Source organism: Microchirus variegatus (genome assembly GCF_963457635.1).
Source record: "Microchirus variegatus genome assembly, chromosome: 1".
NCBI classification, from domain to species: Eukaryota; Metazoa; Chordata; class Actinopteri; order Pleuronectiformes; family Soleidae; genus Microchirus; species Microchirus variegatus.
The window spans coordinates 2,550,717-2,574,338 of NC_139802.1; the positions used below are offsets into that span (position 1 = coordinate 2,550,717).

Here is a 23,622-nt window from a genome sequence, read left to right on the forward strand (position 1 = left end):
TCAATCCATGGTATTTGGCTGACTAGAAAGGGTGAATTCCAATTCTTTGCTTAACCCTCAATCTCAAAAATGTGCGCTCCCTCTAGTGCAAGTGCTGTCCCGATTCTCAGAAAAAAATGAAGTTGAGGGGCAAGTTTAAGGGCTGTATCGCCCTCAATATTGAGATTTTCCGAGACCACCCTTGGGAGCAAGGGCTACCCAGAATGCATTGCGTGTTTTGACATAACAAAGATGGCGCCGAAAGCAGCGAAATGAGTACGCTACAAATTAAGTATTTTCTTTGTTAATAGAGATATAAAAATGATGAAAACCATTGTATTATCTTAGTTTAGGCCCATATTATGGATTACTGACGTTATTGTTTGCATAACATTTATTTTTATTTTACGATCTTTTGTCAATAGTCGGCCGGTGCGGACAAGTGATCGTTTGCTATGGTTTACTTTTCAATAAGTCGTGGTGTGTGGTAACTGTCAGCTGAATATTTGTATGAGTATCATCTTATAACTAACTGACAACCTAATAACTTGACTGACAAACGGATCGTAATAAAAAATCCTAACGTAAATGTGTTCTTCTTCTTCTTCTTTTTTGGAGTTGACAAACTGGACGCAGCTTTCGCGTTATTCTGCCCCCTACAGTCTGAAGACGTATCTTGCATTTAAGGGGTGTCCCATTTCTAAGTGACAAAATAACCCTCAACACTTGGTTTTCAGGGCCAGTTAAGATTAAGGGTTGAGCTTGAGGCTTAAGATAGGAATTGGAATTCACCCTAAGTCTTTAATTCGCCTTCTGCTTTCCCTACATAATCGGTATTCAAGCAGGAAAGTCGTCCTCTACCTTCTTGTCCGAGAGGCCCGACACAGTGTCGATGTACTCCTCCTGGATCATGAAAGCAGCCAGGTTAGCAGTGTAGGAGGCCAGAAAGATGACAGCGAAGAAGGCCCAGATCAGCACCATGATCTTGCTGGTGGTTCCTCTGGGGTTCTCCACTGGCACAGAGTTGTTAAAGACAATGGCCCACAAAAGCCATACAGACTTCCCTATAGTGAAGGTAGAACCTCCAGTCTCTGCCCAGAGTGATGGAGGAGTAAAAAAAAACACAGAGTGTAATGAGTAATTGTAACACAGTTATCCAGTTAGTAAATGGCACAATAGTGTATTCAGTAGCATCTGAATGCAGATGAAACGGCACATTTAAATCACACTTTTTCCTCAATGATCTGGAAAATTGCTCGACTGTAAATGAAAATACCTTTTTGACAGCAAAGCTCATAAGCCGGCGACTAAAGATTTCAAGCAATAGCAATTTGAAATCCTGCGTCCACGCGACTTTACAAAATGATTTAAGCAAATGGTTAAAAAAAAAAGAATCACTATTCAAAGGTTTCAGACACTACAAGGCTTTATGTGACAGCAGAACGGGAGGAAGGAAGGAGGGAGGGAGGGAAGGAGTGAGATGAGAGTGAATGAGAGGGATATATGGGAGGATGACAGTAGGGTGAGATTATGTAGAGTACAGCAATCATGCAGTAAAAGAGGTGAGTCAGGCTGGATACTGGCATCAGGGGTACTGGATATCACAGGGGTGCAAACAATGCTGTTGAATAATAAATAGCTGCTTCAATATCAAGAATACTTGGATGCAGATCAGCATACTATAGGTATAACTCCTTCCTAAGACTCAAAGCAGCACATAATATAGGAATGTACATTGATTCTTTTTTTTTTAATGTGACAATTGACCAACACCTACCAAAAAAAAAAAATCTCATTATAATAATAATAATAAGATCTTAGTGCCATCACTCACTTTTGCCATTCTGGAGACTGCGGTTGTAGCCCACAGGGCTGAAGAACTCAAAAATAAAGACGGTCACAGCCACGACGGTCAGGCACATGACGAACATCATCACCCACACTGCTGGACTGTAAGGCTCTTTGAAGGGGGAAACATTAAATACATTTGAATAAGCATATAACATGATTCTTTATTATTATTATTATTATTATTATTATTATCATAAACCATAGAGAAGGCAAGCAAATTAAACGTACATTTATACACACTGCATATATGTAGTTTATAAGCTGTTTAAATTGCAGCCACTGGGGCAAACCTATTCCCCATGAGTCCATAAACACTGTGTTTTTTTCCCCTTTACAGTCATCTCGCTGCAGTCTATAGGCCAATAACACTGCTCTCCCACTGGAGCTTCAAGACTGCTGACAGAGTGAAAGTATAAGTTGTGAAGACACAGGCAGCTTAGGAAAAAAAGTAACGGCTAATCTAGATGTAAGGACCGGCAGCCAAAAACTGAGGTGTTTTATGCAAACTCAACTCTTAACAATTCCATTACATTGTGCTTTTGCTGAGACGCCTCCCGTAAACAAGCCTCTTACCTAAGAAAGCGGACGGCGATACGGTTCCGTTGCTACGGGAGACCATGACACTGATCCCCGTCTCTACAAAAGGTACTGAGAAATCCACGACCTCTGACCTCTCCTCATTGATAGTCAGTGAGCCGATAGCCATGTCCGCTCGCTTGTATACCACCTGAAGGAGAAAAAAAACCAGTGGTGAGCGAGAAAGCTAATTAAAGGCTAATTTCTGTAGTGGATACAGATCGACAAAGTCATTCTTTTACACTCCACAGAGGTTTATTTCCAAGTGACATAGTGTCAGAGGTGGAAAAAGTACTGAAATATTGTACTCAAGTAAAAGTACTAATACTTTGATGAAATATTACTGAAGTAGAAGTAAAAGTAGTCATCTGAAAATACACTCAAGTAGAAGTACTTAGTTACTTAGTTGCGTGACATAGGATATTATGTCACTTTTGATGCTGGTGCTAATCACATCACCATTTGTCTGGTTCTGGTGTATATTTTCCCCCTGTAGGTCTTCATTGTGCTGAATTTTACTCAGTAACGGATAGGATTTATAAAGTAACTAAGTACAATACTTGAGTCAATACGTATTCAAGTAAAATACAAAATCCTGATTTTAAATTGTACTTAAAGGTGCCATATGTAAGAATGTGGCCAAAAACGGTTACTACATTCAAATTCAAAATACCGAGGTCTTTTAGGTTTCGTTTTCTGGCGTAACTGGCAACCCGTGGTTGCTCGGCAGCTGAGACTCTACTGACTGCAATGATTGGTAGACGGCGGTAGGTGGCGCCACATGCCAAAACATGATTTCAAAACATAAACATGATTTGCAGTCTGCAAAATATTTGTTTTAATGCAAATATTTTGTCTGTACTGTTGTTGTTGGTGAGTTCAGTTTGTTATATGAACATTATTCCTGAGTCTCTGTGACATATTAGGACGATTTTATGGCCAGTTCTAGATTTATTACATAATGCACCTTTAAAAATACAAAATACACAAAAAAAAAGTATTCAATCCAGTACCTTGAGTAAAGGTATTTGGTCACTTTCCACCTCTGCATAGTGGCACCCTGACCCCTGCTTCAGTATTAAATGTGCCAGAATGAGAAAAGCCAGGGGAATTCAGTTTTGTACAAATTGTGAGCAAGAGTCTCTTGGGTGTTGTCTTCTCCACGCCACCTTCTCGGAGAAGTGCTGCGTGTGCCGATTGTACGAGTGAAATAATGTTAATCTACATTAGACGCGGCACATCCACTCTTCAGAGCCACTCGGCAGAAAAAACGAAGTGAAGCAGAAAACAAAACACCCTCCTCTCAATTGTGCCAAATCTCCAGGATTACCTGATCAAAGAGCGACAGGCCCGATCAAAAAGAGTGACACAAGTTTGGGAAAAAAAAGATCCGCCAGGGCCATTTGCATGTCAGAATATATTAGTATAAATGACGGAGCGGGAGAGTGCAGGGGTAACTGTTGACAACTGGTGTTTAGCAAGTTCCCCCCCGGGACAAAGACAGAAACAGCGGGACGCTTCAGTGAAACGGCAGCCCCCGCATCGATCCGACTGTGTGTGTGTGTGAGCGTGTGTGCGTGCGTTGTTTCCGTTTGTTTGTTCGTGCTTGTTGTTTTAGTTGGTGTCTTTTCTTGATGGGAGATGGTGAACCTCTATAAGTATTGCCAAGAAAATATCGAGGACTGATCTCGCCTAGGCCAGCGGTGTTTGACAGCGAGTGCACTGTGAGCGTGTGTTAAAGCGCGTCTCTGCAGATAAAAACAGTGTAAGGATGTGTTTGCAGGAGACTGTGTGTTCACTGCCTCTGTTTACGCTTGTCCGTTTCATGTTGTGTAACCAAGCGTTTTCTGCTCCGCGTTACAGTACGTGTTTGCATTTGTGTGTGTGTGTGTCACACGTGTGTACTGACACCTGTCTGATTCCTGTCAGTGGTTAAAGCCCAATTTATACTTCTGCGTAAAGTGCTCTGCGTAGGTTACGTAGAGACTCTGCGTCGACGCAGAACCTGTCGAAGAGCCTCTGCGTCGTCTCCGGGTGCACGGAATATTTTTTAAGTGTCCGTCACTCCGTCAAGGGACTACGGAGACGGCAAGAGCTGCGATTGGTCCTCAGGACAGGCCGAGCTAAGCTGCTCTGTGCCGGCTCACAGTGCGCTCCGGGCGTCCTGACAGAGGCGGAGCTGATCCCCGCCGATAACGCCGCTGCCGAACTATAAATACGTCATATCTTAACACACACAGCACATGTTTAGACTCTAAATGGCCAATTTCTCGCCTCAAATTATCTTAAAACTGCGTTCCGTGACACAGAAAAGTGAGAAACGGCCACTTTTTCAACAACAACAGTCTTTCTCTCTCTTTCTTTCTCGGACGCCATTGCTCACTGTAGCCAGAAGCACAACAACCTTGCGACCCCTACTGATCGGGCGGGAAATTGCAGCGAGTGTCCGTCACCACGACGCAGAAGTATAAATGCTCGAGGCTTCTCCGTGGTGACGCAGACGGATAACGCATAGGCAGTCGGAGAAGTATAATGTGGCCTTACGTGGCCATTAGTCTGAAGGTGACTGATGTGACTCATAAAGGTAGTCACCCAGGACGCAGGAGCTCAGGCTGAGGAACGCTACTGTGCGACTTGTTGACTACAAAATATGCAGAGGCACAAATAACAATCACACACAAACACAAACACAACCTTCTTACATACGCAAGTGACCGACATGTAGAGCACTTTGTCAAAAGGGCTGACAAGCAGAGCCAAAAGCAGCACCATGGTCCACCCACCAACAAACAACAACAAAGACTTGCCTCTCCAACCATGCCGTTCCAAACCCCATCGATTTTCTTCCCATGTTTCCCATTGGTCACTAAGTAAAGGTCGTAGGTAAAGCCAACGATCTTGGCCAATCTCTTGAGGATGTCGATGCAGAAGCCTTTACAGCACTGCTTCATGGGAGCCACGCCCTCGTGGCTGGCACTGGAATGCATGAAAAGAAGATATTAGTAATAGAAGAAATAAGAGAAACTGCAGTAGAAAGGAAAGGAAAGGAACCTGGGCTCAAGATAAAATAAACTACAATGAGAGAACATTGTATGTGAGGGATTATTTCCAATAATAATAATTATTATTTTAAATAAATGGTTGATTTATATAGTTACATTCATCTGGTAATATTCTGATAGCATTTTTTTTGGGAAATGTCAACTTCAGGTTTGATCGATCCTTCTATTGCCAGAGGCGATTCTAGAGTCTGTAGGGGCCCTATAGGCAAAAATTCCCAGGGGGCCCTTCCTTCCAACCAGTGTTCATCACCATTATGTTAATAATAATAATAATCTGACACCAACGAAAAATGTATGACTTCAAAATATTTTTTTTTCAAAATGAATGAAATAACACGGAAAAACCTTGTAATTAAAAAGTATGTGAAAATAAAAATGTAAAGAACAATAAAATACTGTAAATAGCTTTTGAAAAACTATATAAACTTAGTAAAAAATACATTACACTGTAAAGAACCTACAATATAAATATATAGAACAATAAAATACTGTAAATAACTGAAAAAACATATATAAACATATATAAATTTAAGATATGCATTACACTGTAAATAATCCTCTTAATTTTCCAACTTGCAGAACGATAACTTCACACAGGTTAAAGTGAGGTGGGGCCCCTTTAGGGAGGTTTCCTACTGAGATGTCATTGCAAATCGCCCATTGTTGTTTAAGGGGGACGGGGAGGCGGCTGGTCACTGCACATTTCAGTAAAAACAGCCCTCAGGCTCCGAGTGTCGGGGGCCTCCTATCGGCTCGGGGCCCAAAGCAGTTGCCTGCCCTGCCTGTTCACAAGCTGCACCTCTGTCTATTGCTGATTGGTTCATTAAGATTAAGATTAAGAACCCTTTAAGTCCCGCAAGGGGAAATTCAATTCTGCAGTGAGTTAGTGAACACACACAGCACACAGTAAGGTGGAGCAGTGAGGGGGTTAAGTGCCTTGCTCAACAGCACTTCAGCTGCGGACTGGTCAGGGATTGAACCGGCTACCTTCCGGTCTCGAGCTCAAAGCCCTAACCACTACACACAGCGTGCGTGTTTCAGAATTTGACTATAAGCCGAAATTCAGAATTTGACTATAAGTGCTCAAAACGGCCACAAGAGGGCCTTCACCCTTGGGAGACACCCACGTCCTCACTATCTTACACAACTGTGCCTAAAGGTCTGTGAGTCTATGATCGTGGGCATTGGAAGTGAGCCAAGGGAACGATCACAGAAAAGGAATATAGCGGCCAAGTCCTTGGAGACACGTTTGATTGAGCAGTGTAGGACAGGAGAACATCGTCTCTTCAGAAGATGACGAACCATGAAGCTCCACTGTGGTCATATCTTATTTCAAGCCCCTCTGAGTCATTCCCCTAATCTTTAGGAGAGCAGTGTGTTATTGATTATGGTCAGTGAGTGAAGCGAGCACAGTTGTGATAGGTGACTGATGTCTCCTCCATTGGACGGCATCACGAAAGCTTTAAATCTCCATTAATAACCCTGGTAAATAAAGCAGTTACTACCTACTTGTCTTTCTATGACTTCCCGATGTTGAATTTCAACACAATTCACGTCACTTTACACCAAATGCGTGTACAAATCAAACTAAACCAAGCTAACACTAATGCCGATCAGTCTAACCTGACATTGAGGGGTCGTCTGCAGGGCACTGAGTCACGGATGCAGGTCCCGGATGCAGCATCTGCCAGTTCCACAATGACGAACGGCCTTTCCTCCAGCGTGACAACACGCAGGTGCTGGGCATCGTCAGGTGGTTTAAGGAACGGCCCGTAGCGAGACCAAGCTGGGTACCGCAGCCTCAGCACGCCGTTCTCCCACCAGCCTACCTGAGGGAACAAGCAAGAGGAACAGTGAAGGAGTGCGTGGTGTCGTCGTAAAGGTTTCTGCCTCACTGTGTGCACTGCCTTGAAATAACGTTTGGCACCTTTCTAATAAAATGTAATTGCAGGCACAATCATAATTTTTTCAGATTTTTTTTGTTTTGTGTTCTGTACCATACATTATTCTGTTTCATGCATAATGTCGGACAACATATGTGCAAGTCTCTGTTATTGTTTGTTTATCTTGTCTTTTTGTTGTTGTAAATGTCTGGCCGAACATGTTTATGGAAGAATGAAAGACAAACTAAAACTAATCACATCTAATCAAGCTTTTCCTCACATGATCTAGCATTTTCAAGTAACTAAAGCTACTATATGTATATATATATATATATATATATATATATGTATATATGTATATGTATGTATATATATATATATATATATATATATATGTATATGTATATGTATATGTATATATATATATATATATATATATTGACGTTGTTAAAATGGGTTCGCGTTTACGCTTTAAACTGACAGCAGTTAAACGCGTTAATTAACACATATATATATACATATATATATATATATATATACACATGTATACATATACATATACATATATACATATATATACATATATATGTATATATACATATACATATATATATACACATATACATATATATATACACATATACATATATATATACACATATACATATATATATACATATATATGTATATATGTGTTATGTATATATAAATATATATATATGTATATATATATATATAAAACACACATATATATATACGCGAAGCCATTTTAACTACGTCAATTTTTTTTATCGCGCGATTAACGCTCTCTTTGGCCTAGCAAACTTTGTAGTTTTTTTTCACATGCTGTTGCAGCAACTAGTAACGTAAGAAAAACTACAACACCACACCGGATGTGGATAGACCGGAAACACATAACAGACACGCCGGCCAAAGAGTAGTCGGTTCGCGTAAATAAGAGTAAACGTTCCGTTTTGAGCGGACGGCGAGCGCTGTTTGTGCGCTTCTCCGCTAGCTCCTTCAGCTCGGGTTAGCTCGTTACGGCAACAACGCGTTAAACCACGGGACTTCGTCTGCGTTAAAGAACGGCTCTTTATTCACAGAACCGCGGGCTGATACAGAGACTCTGTTATTATTGTGCGGCTCTCACACTGAGAGGAATAACTGAAAATATGCAGAGTGACGGAGATATTCACCTGCGGCTCGCTCATGTAAACGCAATACTTCCTGCTTCACCTACGTACCTCTCTGACGTCACACGCGAACGTCTCGTACCTCCTACAGCACACACAAATACACAGCTCCTCACACACACACACACCTGGGGTCCGTTTCACAAAGCAGGTTTAGTGAAAACTCTGAGTCTGTTAACCCTGAAATGAGGGAAACTCTGAGTTTTCCGTTTCACAAAGGGAGGTAAGTCAAAGCAGAGAAAGAGGAGTAACTCTAGCCTGTTTCACAGAGAGAGGTAACTTAAGCTCTCGGTCAGTTACCATGGTAACATGCTCTTTGAAACTAACCTGGTCGGGAGCAGGTTTTTCTCCGCAAACCTTGAGTTTCTCTCTGTCTCCGCCCTCTTTCAGACACACACGGTATTTGATTTCCTCATTCATTCAGTCAGCAGAGTTTTAGCGTAGTATAGTTCTGCGTCTGCTCTGCGTTTACATTACAAGTTATATTAGGTGGAGACTATTTTCACTACCATGTCCGTGGATGAAGGTGCAGCATTACTGCGCAGAGAATTAAATATTTGTCTGGAGATGATTATGAGACCTCATATATGTTCTTACATTTCCAGACACTTTTCTTTTTGAGCGGAACTGTTTCCTTGGGGTCCCGTCCCCAAATTGGGTCGCGAGATGCTTTCTGGGGGTCGCCAAATCATTTTGGAAAAATATATATTAAAAAAAAAAGGACTTTTTTTAAAAATATATTGTTCCAAAATGATTTGGCGACCCCCAGAAATCATAGAAGAAAAAAAAAAAAAAAAGTTAAAAAAAAAAAATTAAAAAATATATTTTTTTTAATTTAACATTTTTTTTTTTTTTTATTATTATTTTTTTTTTTCTTTTTTTTTTTATTTATTTATTTATTTATTTTTTTCCAAAATGATTTGGCGACCCCCCAGAAGTCATCTCGCGACCCCAAGAAAAAGGTCGCGAGATGACTTCTGTGGGTCCAATAGGGGATGCTTTCTGGGGGTCCAAATCATAGAAAATATATATAAAAAATAAAAAAAATAAAAACTTTTTTTTTTTTTAATATATTGTTCCAAAATGATTTGGCGATCCCCAGAAATCATAGAAGAAAAAAAAATAAGAAAAAAAAATGTTTAAAAAAAAAATTTAAAAAAAATTTAAACAATTTTTTTTTTTTTTTTGTAATTTTTAAATTTTTTAACTTTTTAATTTTTTTCCAAAATGATTTGGCGACCCCCCTGAAATCATAGAAAAAAAAGAAGAGAAAAAAAGAAAATGTTTAAAAAAAAAAAAAAAAAAAATTAAAAAATTTTTTTTTTAATTTTTTAATTTTTTTACAAAATGATTTGGCGACCCCCCAGAAGTCATATTATATTTTTTTTATTTTATATTAATTGCGATTAATCACGAGTTTAACTATGACATTAATGCGAATAATCGCGATTAAATATTTTAATCATTTGACAGCACTAATATATATATATATATATACATACATACATATATATACACACAGGTCACCATTAGATTTGTTGTTTTAGCAATGCTACAACAACAATAGAGGATAATTATTTCTATTTCACTTTACTGGAACACATCTAGAAAACATGCATGCAGTTTTTTGTTTTAAAAAAAACAAACAAAAAAAAACATACTCTACAGTTCTCAAGTATTTAGCGTGATCTAACCCTTACACTTGAACAACAACACAGCTAGGTTAATACTGGAATGGAACCTTCATTAAAGGGATACTTCACCGATTTGAATGTGGCTTTGTATTGCTAGAATAGCAGTAGTATTTTTTTTAGAAAATGTGCTTCCCTCCCTCAGTTTTTCACTGAGCTGTAAAAAAAATCTGTTTTCCATTTTCAAAATTTGCCCTACTGTGATGCAAAACATGCCATTTGACTCACAGTAGCGCACATTTGGATAAGGGAAAACGAAGCCACGTTCAAATCGCTGAAGTATCCCTTTAATGTTACTGGTAAATCCTGTGTTTAACTTTTTAATTTAAAACAAATATCTGCTGTAAAATACGTCTATTACGCCAGGTCTATTCAAGACATGCTTGAGCATTACAAAGACATGTTGCATGAGTTAAACTCATTGACTCGCTAATATGGAAGAGCAACTTTAAGTCGCATCACTTCATTGCAAATTCACATGATCACAGAATTTGTATGTATATATATGTATACATATATATATATGTAAAAAAATATGTGAATTGATATATATTCACATCATTTTCTAAACCAGAGAGTCGCTGCTGTTTTCCAGTCTTAAATGAGAACTGCTTCAACTCTATAAAAAAAAAATTGCAGCATTTCACAAAACAACAAATCGGTGGTTAATAATAATTATTATTTGTCGAACGCTTTCAGGGTTGTGAATTGTTACGTTGTGTAAAATGCTGTTTTGTTGTGACAAATTGTAAAACATTGTAAAATGTGTTCGATAGAAAGTAAGAGTTGTTCTTTTGAGTTTTGGGCAGGTGAGTAAGCATGAAACATTTAACACTACTTTAATACGCTTACCTCTGCAGATTAGACTTTGCTATTCAATCATCACAATAAATGCACCACGCGGCTATTTATTGTAACCACGCTCCATTTGCTGTATTTTTTGGAGCATCAGTTCGCTCACTGAACGTAAGAAGGAACCTCGTTGTAATTGCTGTAGTGGATGTTTGGCCGGCGTGAACGTTTTCCGAGAGGTTTGCGAGAAGGCGGTTAGAACCATTTACGACCCGAGCAAACTCTGTAAAGTCGCTCCGACTGTATTCCCAAAGGAAACTTTACGGTAAGAATACAACACATATAATGGCTTACTCAGTGTTCAGCTGCAAGCTACATCTTTAAATGTGTTGGGGGTGGGGGGGGGGGGTTTGTGAAAGGTGCAAACACAGGGCAAATAAATCACAGCTTTTCTGAGACGGAGATGTTTCTGTGGACCCGCGGCCCTACACTGAACCAGAGTGGCAATGAATCGACAAATCAACCTACTTTCTGCTGCTACTTCGTTTTCTGGCCTACCTAAATTATTCAAAGTAACACCATCTCAGCTAATGTCATTCTGAAGTATTAAAGAAATTATTTAGAAATTGTGAAGCTTTTGGCAGCAAAGCTATTGTCACGGGGCCTCATTATCTGAGGTATATCACTACTACTATTGTATGGGTATTTTATGGGGAGATTGTGCCCACTCACTATTTGAAAACATCAAGCCTTCACATCCATTGTTATGCGTAATGGGGGCAATTACCTGACAATTGTGTGCACAAGCACACGGCTACACCGATAAATGGGGATCCGGCGCTCATCCAGATACGTTTGTTCTAGTCATTTACTTCAGTTTCAAAATATACATTAAAGGTGCCATATGTAAGAATGTGGCCAAAAACGGTTACTACATTCAAATTCAAAATACCGAGGTCTTTTAGTTTTTCGTTTTCTGACGTAACTGGCAACCCGTGGTTGCTCAGCAGCTGAGACGCCACTGACTGCAATGATTGGTAGACGGCGGTAGGTGGCGCCACATGACGCCAAAACATGATTTCAAAACATAAACATGATTTGCAGTCTGCTAAATATGCAAATATTTTTTAGCTGTACTGTTGTTGTTGGTGAGTTCAGTTTGTTATAGGAACATTATTCCTGAGATATTAGGAGGATTTTATGGCCAGTTGATTTAGATTTATTACATAAATACTTTAAATGCAATCATTGTAATATACACACTGCAGAGTGTATTAGCGTCGAGTGGGGATGTAAACAAAAAAGAAGCTTCACTCAGAGTTCTAGTGCAGCTGCTTTTTTTTACAAGCGGTGGTCAAAACACTTTTCATGGGTATTTACCAGAGGGTAGAGACACTGCTACAGATAACATTTCAGAGTGATTCCTAAAATCTGTTCTTGAATGATGCCGCGAGACCTCAGTGTTGTGTCCACACGTTGACCTGAAAATGTCTATCAAGCAGTTCTTTGTCTGTACTGCACTGTTTCCCCCCCAAAACTTCTTTGCCTTCTTGTCTATATGTCTGTGGATCCTCATGCCTGGGAAAATCCAAGCCCTTGAAAGCAGCACGTACGACGCAGAAACCACAATCCTGACGGGTTCAGAGACTCTTTCATGTGAACTTGAGACACACGTCGGCGCGATCGACCTGATAAAAGTCACGTCTGCGCCGCGACAAGCGCAGTCGAGGTGACGAGCACAAAAAAGGGGAAAATGTCCGTACTGTACGCTCGTGCGCTTCCATGCAGAAATACGTGAAAAGATACAGTAGACGCACAAAATAATAACAAACAACAATGTGAGGGCATGCGCTGGCAGGAGAGTAAAGTTTGGCAGCTTCCTGCACCTTGCCTCTGTGGCAGCAGCAGAGTGAGGGGGAGGAGGTGGCGACAATAACAGTATTTCGACCACAGCTCCACAACAGACATTCAGTCAAAACACACTTAGGGAATACATATAAGAAACGGATGGAGCTTACAGAAAAACACTCGACTCTTTATCAGACAAGACAACCAGCACACACACACACACACACACACACACAGAGGCGATTCTAGAGTCTGTAGGGGCCCTAAGCAAAAATTCCCAGGGGGCCCTTCCTTCCAACCAGTGTTCATCACCATTATGTTACAAATAATCTGACACCAATGAAAATGTATGAGTTCAAAATATTTTTTTTTTGTTTCAAAATGAATGAAATAACATGGAAAAACCTTGTCATTAAAAAGTATGTGAAAATATAAATGTAAAGAACAATAAAGTACTGTAAATAGCTTTTTAAAAAAACTATATAAACTTAGTAAAAATAATTCATTACACTGTAAAGAACCCACATTATAAAACAATATAAATATATAGAACAATAAAATACTGTAAATAACTGAAAAAAAAGTAAAAAAGATATGCATTACACATAATATGTAATGCAAATAATATGATAGATATGCAAATAATCATTTTCCAACTTGCAGAACGATAACTTCACACAGGTTAAAGTGAGGTGGGGCCCCTTTAGGGAGGTTTCCTACTGAGATGTCATTGCAAATCGCCCATTGTTTTTTAAGGGGGACGGTGGAGGCGACTGGTCACATCACATTTTAGTAAAAACAGCCCTCAGGCTCCAAGTGTCGGGGGGGCCCCCTATCGGCTCGCGGCCCCAAACAGTTGCCTGCCCTGCCTGTTCACAAGCTGTGCCTCTGCACACACATACAACGATTTCAGACTTCAGGAACAACATTTTTTTGAGCACTGGGAATATTTTTTTTTATGCACAATGTTACCCAGCAGCTGTCAGTGATGTTAACGTTTAAGTGTTTCATTAACTCCTGGTAATCCGTGTCTCCATGTAGTTGCAGCAGGCAAAAAAGCTAGTGCCGGACAACCTTCTGCAGGTACAAATTCTGCAGTGTTTCAGTTAAAGTGTAAGCCGGGTATGCGCTTGGGCTCTGGGTAATGGTGCAGTCTTGTAAAAGAGAACATTAAATATTCAAGGAGAGCCAACAGCATGGATGTGCATAATAGGCAGATACAGTCATGTTATCCCCGTTGTGGGTGGGTGTGTGTGTGTGTGTGTGTGTGTGTGTGTGTGTGTGTGTGTGTGTGTGTATATGTGTGCGATAAGGTTTAGGCGAGGAGCGTAAAGACACGCGTGGATGTCTGTGTGAAAGCTCTCAGAATGTGTGTGTGTGTGTGTGTGTGTGTGTGTGTGTGTGTGTGTGTGTGTGTGTGTGTGTGTGTGTGTGTGTGTGTGTGTGTATGTGGGCGGGTTTTGTACCCTGGGTTTGCACAGAGTCGGAGGACCAGCGCAGAAGCTTCTAATTGAAAGGGATTTGAGGGATATGGCAGGAGTCAGCATGTTACAACACGCTGAGACTGGACTCTGGTGGGCTGTTAAAACCAGCAGGAGGCTGAGAACCACCAGTGTGTGTAGGCTATGTGTGTGTGTGTGTGTGTGTGTGTGTGTAGAAGCTTGTGTGTAACTGTATTTGTATTTGTGCCATGTCTGTGATAATGTGCAGTTGTGGAACGTATGTTTTCCGAGAGTGCCGTGTGTGTGTGTGTGTGTGTGTGTGTGTGTCTGTACACGTGCTCCTGTGCGCCGCTGCGATGTGTGGTTGAGAAAACGAGCCTCCCCTCTCTCACCTCACACTGACAAGGGTAAAAATCTCGGGGTATTAAAGCGAAACGCATCCACAACAGGTGACAAGGCTTCGTTTGGAGGATTTTCCGAGCGAACCTGCAGCTTTATAGAATATGCATGACGTGCCACGGGTGCTGGCTGGCGGGGCTTTGTAGCTGCACATACATTTATGTAGACAAGACACTTGAACACACATAACAGTGAGGAGGATACAACCAGATGGCGATGACACCGAGACGTCTCCCTCACCTCCCTATTTAAATCTGCATTTATTTTTCTTTTACAGCAAAGACCAAGCAAACCCAGGCAGAAAAAATAAGAAGAAATCAGCAACACTTGATGAGAAACAACAACAGAACACGGTGTTCTGCAAAATGAAGGACAACGGAATGCACGAGTGGAAGTGTACGGAGCTATGACTGCAGGGCCACAGCTAATGATTATATTTCACTTTATTGATTACTGGCCAAAAGGTGATCTTTGACTTTCCTCATGTCAGGGATGAGGGGGAGGAAATCCGCAGTCTTCGCTTTGTGGAGGAATGCAACAATCTGCCTTTAAGCTGATAGCTTAAAGACTCAACAGTGTGAGTTGTTAAAATCAAGTAGGCTGTGACTGTTTGGTGTCATTATCCTCCTGCTACATCTCAGCAAGGAATCACTATCCAGGGAAACACAAAGAGGGAATTTCATGCAAAATATACAGTCCCCATGACGCCAATCAACCACTTGAGTTAGATAACACAGTCTGCTAAAGCTTCGTGTTTGATACACCTTGTCATTTTCTGAATAAAACCACAACCCTATTGTTTTCTGATAGGGTTACACACATATTAATTATCAATATTTATTTATTAAAAGGTGCATTATGTAATAAATCTAAATCAACTGGCCATAAAATCCTCCTAATATGTCACAGAGACTCAGGAATAATGTTCATATAACAAACTGAACTCAACAAAAACAACAGTACAATGCCATCTACCAATCATAGCAATCAGTAGAGTCTCAGCTGCCGAGCAACCATGGGTTGCCAGTTACGTCAAATTCAAAATACTCGAAAAATACAAAAAAACAAAAAATTCGAAACCTAACAGACAAATTCAAATTCAAAATACCGAGGAATTTGAATGTAGTAACCGTTTTTGGCCACATTCTTACATATGGCACCTTTAAAATAAACGATAGAGAGAAAGCAGCAATTCTTCAGATTTTTTGGCTTTGAATTGCATGTGTGTGTGTGGGAGAGAGAGAGAGAGAGGGGAAGAAAAATCGAGAAACAGCAGAAACTGAACGAGCACAGTAGATGCAACCAAAGCACGGTCATATTATGGTCAGTAGCCAGTTGTTCTCTCTCTCCCTCTGCCTCAGGCACCAACACCACAGTGAACTTTACATGATAATAAAACCCACGTGACCTATCCTCGCTGTCAGATTTTAAATATTCTTGTTGCCAATGCAGCACTGATCTGCTCCCTCTAGTTCACGCGGAGAAACCGACTCGAAAAAACACGCGTCGCGGTGCAATTATCGCTCTGGGCTTTTGTCGTTGCATTTCTTCCGAGTGTGCACAAGTCTTAACATTTTTAAATGGAGGACATTATGGAGAAATAAATACAAAGCAAAGACTTAAGAGAATTGATGTCATGTTCTTACATCTTCCCATCCACGCCCAGGTGTCCAAGAGATGACGTCCAGGAAGGGGTTTGACAGGTAACCGTCACCGTTGAAGGAGTAGTCTCGACCACCGAGTGTGATGTTGCCGAAATACCTGCGCGGCGGTTGGTGAAGATGAAAAGAGAAGGCAGATAGTAAGTAAATGAGAAAAATACTATATATTTTCTTGAATTAACAGATGGAACACGAGGAGAAATTTGCACGAAGTCGGTTTTGATGCAATAGAAATTCTGGCCCGTTTTTCTCGCATCCTGAAATGGAATCGCTGCACCTCTGGAGCGACAGTCGGGCGCTTTGTCTGTTCATCAAATCTACAGACAACTGATCAGACGTACAGAAGTGTCAAGATCTTTGAAGTCACACAACCGCTGCTCTGGATGAGACAATCACACGGGACAGACCTTCTAATTACCTCCTCGTGTCATCTCGCCGACTTCAAAAAGACAATGTCTGAAAGTTTTTTCACGACATGAAAAGAGAACGTCTTCGCTGGAACAACAGCTTGCAGTTGCAAACGGTGAACAGCAGGTAGCAGTGCAAAAAAAAAATGGAAACGAGAACATCTTTCTCTGCTGTTCTGAAAGAAGAACTCATTAATCACTTCCATTTTATTGCCACACTGTTTGTGCTCTGCTTCATTTGAAGAAATTAGTCAAAATAAACTAATCAATTACACGGTCGGCTCATTTTCACACTGACCACATTTCCAGTAACCTTTCTATGTAATATAATGTGTGCGTTGCGTCGCGTTGCGCGTGCGACCCACAAATGACGACGACGATAACCAGAACCACTTGAGCTACCTGTTCGAATGTGCTGTTCTGTTTGTGCAGCCTACAAGGAATATATTAAAGCCTGCTGCTCATTAATATACATAAGATATGGTCCACTTGCTACAGATGCTGGGGGTTAATTTTGCCAACTCACAACTACATTCTACCAACAACATCTATTTTGCATGGACGACGGCCATCTCTAAATTCAGATATCCCAACCGCTCTCTGACACTGAACTCCACCCATATACCTTCGAGCTCATTCTGGCACCGAACCAGCTCGTTTCACAGAAAACCTTATTCTGTTGCTCCATTCTTCTTCATTTGTCAAACATGCTGTCTGAAGTTTACCAAACGCCTTGTACTTAATCCCCAACCTCACATTTATCTCCCTTCCCTCGTCACATTCTGCTCTAAAGCGTACATTTAGCAAATTTAAAGGGATAGTTCGGAATTTTGGACAAAAGACCTATTTTCCAACTCAGCCGGTGTGATGGAGACGTTTTCAAGGAATTTCATTCAGTTCTTCTAGTTTGCCGAGTTCGCTGGTGCTATGGCTAGCGCAAGTCAATGGTACGGGGTCGTACCTATGTTCCCCGGGTCCTATGTTCCCCACTTTGTGGAAGCCTGGGTGTGGAGCTCCAGGGTAAAGGGTTAGGGTTAGGGTTAGGGTTAGGGTTAGTGTTAGGGTTAGTGTAGTTGTAGGGTAAGGGTAAGGGTAAGGGTAAGGGTTAGGGTCCTATGTTCCCCGGGTCCTATGTTCCCCGGGTCCTATGTTCCCCGGGTCCTATGTTCCCCGGGTCCTATGTTCCCCACTTTGTGGAAGCCTGGGTGTGGAGCTCCAGGGTAAAGGGTTAGGGTTAGGGTAAGGGTAAGGGTTAGGGTTAGGGTTAGGGTAAGGGTTAGGGTTAGGGTCCTATGTTCCCCGGGTCCTTTTGGGTGAACAGCGGGGAACATAGGACCCTTTTTTAGAGAAAGGGTCCTATGTTCCCCGGTCACATACAAAGTGGGGAACATAGGAGCTGGGGAACATAGGACCCGGGGAACATAGATAAGGTCCCAATGGTACTACTTTCTCAGCAGCACCGGAATCATTCCGCCGCTGCCAGAAGTATGACGCGCTGCTGCTGCTGCTGCTGAGACATAAATCCTTCAAATTGCAAGGTTGGTTTTATTTCAAACATTCTATCAACACAGATATGTACATCGATAGTCTGCCGTTACAATCGATTTGCCTCGGGTGCACTGTGGAGTCGGTACGAGTGTTTCTAATGCCATGCTAGCAGGTACCATTGACTTGCGCTAGCCATAGCACCAGAGAACTCGGCAACTAGAAGAACTGAATGAAATTTCTTGAAAACGTCTCCAGACGTCTCCATCACACCGGCTGAGTTGGAAAATAGGTCGTATGTCCAAAATTCCCAACTATCCCTTAAGGCGTCCTCCGAGAGGCAAGTTGTGTTACAGCACGGACAGTTTTTCTTTCTTTTTTATTTTTTGTCTCTCTCACCTCATCCTGCCTCGCAGCCTCTGGGTCTGATTAGCATCGGTCATGCAGTTGGTGACAAAATTCGGCCCGCCCGTCGTTCCGTAATCCTTGCGCATGGCCACTGCGCCGTGAGTCAGCACAGACACGCCCCGAGCGATTCTCCGGCGAGGCTCGTCCCTCCAACCCTGAGGCCGAACAGCAAACAGAGCCCGGGGCAGGCTCTCCATGCCCAAGCCCGACAGAGCCGGCCCCACGGCGAACCACATGTGCGAGGCGCCGGCCTGACCGGCGGCCCAAGCGGCTCGGAAGACCAGCTCTGCCTCCTCCTGGGAGCAGTACAGCAAGCGTACCTGGAGGACAGCAGGAAGGCAGGGAGAAAACAGGGACGAGGGGAGACACACACACACACATACAAGCTAGTGAGATAAAGGGGGGGACAGGGAAGACGTGGAGAGAGACAGAGGGTGGAAGAAGTAAGGGGAAAAAAGATAGAGCTGGAGAAAAGGTGCACCTGAGCAGAAGGGGGGAGGGGGGGTTGGATAGAAAAAATAGTATCAAGAAGACAAAAAAAAAGGGGGATGCTGGGAGAGGTAAGAGGAGAGATAAAGTTCACATGTTTCAGGTGTATGATTCAGAGAGAGAGAAGCAGACACACCGGTGTGATGTGTGATAACCAGAAGGTGCAGGAGACATTGGGGGTGAATGCTTAATGAGCTCGGGCCTGATGAAACAAGTTATACTTATGAATAATGAAAACTGGGGTAAGACAATAAAGGGAGACAAAACAAGTGGTGTTGAGCACAGAAATAAGAGAGAGAATGCATGGGAGGGAGGGAGGGAGGGAGGGGGTGGGCGGGTTAAAGACTAAACACACCTGAGGGAAAACAAGGTGGAAGAGGTTAAAATCTAATATATGTTATTAAAAGTATAAGGTGGAGAAAAGACCTGAGAGGAGGGCGAAATGAGCGGGGAGTAATCAGAGATGGGGGAAAACGGAATAGTCGCTCCTTAGGGAACAGAGAAGAGGAAGAAGGAAGAAAAGCAAAGGATGACACATTTTGGTGAAATTGGGGCCCCGGAGAGATGACTGATTCTTTGTGAAAGAAGGGGGGTGATATGATAAAGGCTAAAGAGAACCAGAGGAGGAGAAAGAAAAAAAAAAAACATTAAAAAGAGAAAAGTGTCAGCGACAGTGGATGAGCTGTCTGCAGCAGGAGCTGAGCTAAGGACGGGTGAGGGGTTGGTACATGGGGGGTGGGGAAGGGGGGGGGCTTAGAAATTGCACATAGGGGTTTTTAAGAGGTTAAAGTGGACATTTTAAATAAAAAAAACAGATTGATGAGAGGAAGATAGAGATGGAAAGTGTGAAAAGGATGGAAAAAGTGCAATAAGTGTATTTTAAATAGAGGAAATACATGCAAAATGACTGAATGGGGAAAGATGACAGAGGGGAATCGAAGGGCAAAACAGAGAGAGACGACTCTTTCGTGAAAGAAGAGGCGGGAGTCAGGGAAACGGACTGAATGCACATTTTGAGAATAGCGCCTTCATTGAATTTTGAACTGTAATGGCTTGGCAAAACAATCCTGCCCGTATGCCAATAAACCTCCAGTAAAATTAGGTAGGGAACGAGAGTGACAGTGGAAGAAGGAGGGAAGGAGGGAAGGTGGGTAAGCGACTGTCGGAGATGGAGACGGGGGAAGAGGAGCATCGGTTATAAACAGACGAAAACAAAATCTGAAAAAAAAAGATGTGTGAAATGAAGAAAAAGAGGGGAACACGCATCGGAGTAAAAAAAAAAAAGCGAGCGGAAGAAATACTGACAAGGCAGAAGAGGAATGGAACAAAAAAGAGAGAATGAGAGATTTGACTCGAAATTGACCCCGACCCCAGGATCAGGCCTTCTACAATGTCGAGGAAGGGGAGAGAGAGAGAGAGAGAGAGAGACAGAGAGAGAGAGCATGTGATGCAAATATCACTGAGCAATCACAAGTGTTTATTTGCCCTGCAGAACAGCTGAGAGAAGAGGCTATAGTGGCAAAAAGCAAGATGGTTAAAAAAGCAAGCACTGCAAGCACTATGTTATATTAACAGTGACACTAGCAGAGTGGACTCTGAGGAATCCAATACACATGTACACACTCGCACACGCGCGCGCGCACACACACACACACACACGCACACAGAGAGAGCTGCAGCGGCCATGCTGGGGCATTAGTGATGACATTGAGACCCAGACTAAACTGAGCCAGTGCAGAGCAGAGTCAGGGGAAGACGTGCAGTTAGAGAGAGACGGACGACACAACAGAGATGATGGTGAAGAGCAAAGCAGCAGAGGAGAGCGAGCTCGTCTCCAGGCAGAGAACGGGAGTGAGAAGAGTGACAAAAAGGGGTGACTGTGTGCGGTCAAAGAGGTGGTTTAAGGGAGGTTTAGGGAAAAAAAAAAAAAAAAGAGATAGAGTTGAGAGGTGAAAAGGCAAGGGTGAGGGAAGTAGAAGTCACAGATTCAAATAAGGAAGGGGGGAAAAACAAGCAAGGGGTGGAGGTGGAGGTGGTTGTTGAGTGGGGAACACGCATGCTAAATATGAAGTGGACTGGAACACACCACCACCGATACAAACCAGAACCACAAGTCATTCTGGTCAAGGTTAACGAATCACCGGGAATTAGAGATAGAAGAGTGAGTTAAAAGTTTAAAGTCGAATAATCAATCAAAAAGAATTAGATTCAGTGTATTTTTCAGAGGCTGGAGTTGTTCATCTCCTCGCGGCGGGTCTGTCTGTCTGTCAGCGGGTCATTCGTTAGAAACTTTTGCTGCACGGCCGAATGTTTTTTCAAACCCACGTAGCTTGTTCATAAATTTCATTGGAAAGTTATAAAAAAATAATGCACAAGGCATCAGGACGAATCCCATTTGGTGCAAATATTGCAGCAATGTAAATGTCATATAAATATCTATAGGTGGAACAAGCGGAATTTATGCCGTACGTATACAGATGGCTCCAGATGTTTGTTTTTCAGGGAATATGAAGGAAAACTGACATTCTTTTGGTCTTTTTGCGCTCCATAACTCTTCACACAGCGCCGCGTGACAACCAGGCCAGCAGATTGACAGTATTGATTGACTTGTGGTTTCTGGTGCCACATGAACTGTTTGTGCCTCGGCAGATGGAAAAGGGGAAGAGAAGAACAGAGGGATAGAGGAGAGAGGGGGGAGAGAGAGAGAGAGAGAGACGCGGAGGGGGTGAAGGAGAGACGAAGAAGGAAGGAAAAAGCCGGGGGAAGCCACCTGTCGGTAAAGGAGGGCCACCCCCGCGATGACACTCGTAGCGCTTCCTCCCCTTTCCTCCCCCCCTTCCCCCCCCCCCCCCCCTCCCTCCCCCCTGTCTCACCTGCGCCTCGTTCTCCTTCAGCAGCCTGCGGGTGCGCGCCCCCCCGGGGTCGTCGGTCACGTTCAGGATCACCACGCTCTTCTTCTCCCAGCCGATGAACGAGCCGTCCGTCAGGCCCTCCACCACGGACAGGAAGTCCTGGTAGCCGTGGTGGCGCGTGCACACCACGGAGAAGGCGGTCCAGTCGTACTCCTCCAGCACCTCGAATATGACCTCTAACTGAAGGGCAGTGGAGGAGCTGAACTGGAGAAAGATGGAACCTGATTCCTGATGTCGGGGGGGGGGGCGGGGGGGAGGGGGGGGGAAAGAGAGCAGCAGATTTGGATAAAAAAAAAAATCGAGCTGTAAAGTTGGTCCTCTGTAGTAATACTGTGTCTTAACAGCCTTGTAAGCCATACAGTATTCTCTACACAAAGCACGGACTGGCCTATCTTCATGCACAACATGGAGGCATCGTGGGGGCTTAGAGTTTTTTTTAATGGAGCCACAGCGTTCTTACAGCCACAGGACTGAAACAGAGCGGATTATTGCACAAATTCTCCTATGAGATCGAAAAAAGGACGTGGACTTGGCTTCAAAATTAGGGTTCATCAAAGTGCTACAATTTAAAGGGTTAACGGCGTTATTTGTTAGCACAAATACCAGAGGTGGAAAAAGTACTAAAATATTGTACTCAAGTAAAAGTACCAATACTTTGATGAAATATTACTCAAGTAGAAGTAAAAGTATTTAAAATGTCCTTTAAGTAAAAGTTACTTAGTTACTTTGCGTGGGGGTGTGAGCACTGTGCGAAATACAGGGGGGTCTGGGTTAGGGTTAGACCCTCCTGATTAACACTCAAGACCCCCTGAAAGCCTCAAATGCAAAATTTGAGGGGGGTCTAAACATGTTACAGTGTAATTGGAAAGCATGTTTTTTTCCCTAAAGATTTTTGTCATTTCAGTTTTACATATATGATCTACATACAAGATACACTTTGCATGCTTTCTTATCCTTTATAACCGCACAAAATGTCAATTATTTTATTTGTAATTTTGTATTTTTAACTTGAGTCAATACGTACTAGTGTAATCCTGTAAAATCCATATGTAAGAATGTGGCCAAAAACGGTAACTACATTCAAATTCAAAACACCGAGGTCTTTTAGGTTTCGTTTTCTGACGTATCTGGCAACCCGTGGTTGCTCGGCAGCTGAGACTCTACTGACTGCAGTGATTGGTAGACGGCGGTAGGTGGCGCCACATGCCAAAACGTGATTTCAAAACATAAACATGATTTGCAGTCTGCAAAATGTTTTTTTTTTAATGCAAATATTTTGTCTGTACTGTTGTTGTTGGTGAGTTCAGTTTGTTATATGAACATTATTCCTGAGTCTCTGTGACATATTAGGAGGATTTTTTACGGCCAGTTGATTTAGATTTATTACATAATGCACCTTTAAAATTGTACTTAAAAAATACAAAATACACAAAAAAAGTATTCAATACAGTAACTTGAGTATATGTAAATTTCGTTACTTTCCACCTCTGACAAATGCTATGCTTTGTGGTTCTAGCGTTGTGTAAGTTGCTGCTTTTCTCTGA

At 42.2% G+C, this 23,622-nt stretch overlaps 1 protein-coding gene across 1 annotated transcript in view; it reads right to left on the minus strand.

Moving 5' to 3' along the window:
• Window positions 1-23,622, minus strand: part of grin2db (glutamate receptor, ionotropic, N-methyl D-aspartate 2D, b) — a gene marked incomplete at both ends in the record, with an annotated part of 38,482 nt that overhangs the window by 11,795 nt on the left and 3,065 nt on the right. The window contains 8 exons of the mRNA XM_083888181.1: window positions 841-1,070; window positions 1,814-1,939; window positions 2,404-2,557; window positions 5,214-5,382; window positions 7,092-7,297; window positions 16,363-16,477; window positions 18,669-18,997; window positions 22,040-22,306. Of these exons, the coding sequence (XP_083744307.1) occupies window positions 841-1,070; window positions 1,814-1,939; window positions 2,404-2,557; window positions 5,214-5,382; window positions 7,092-7,297; window positions 16,363-16,477; window positions 18,669-18,997; window positions 22,040-22,306 (1,596 nt within the window). The remainder of the gene's footprint in view (window positions 1-840; window positions 1,071-1,813; window positions 1,940-2,403; window positions 2,558-5,213; window positions 5,383-7,091; window positions 7,298-16,362; window positions 16,478-18,668; window positions 18,998-22,039; window positions 22,307-23,622) is intronic.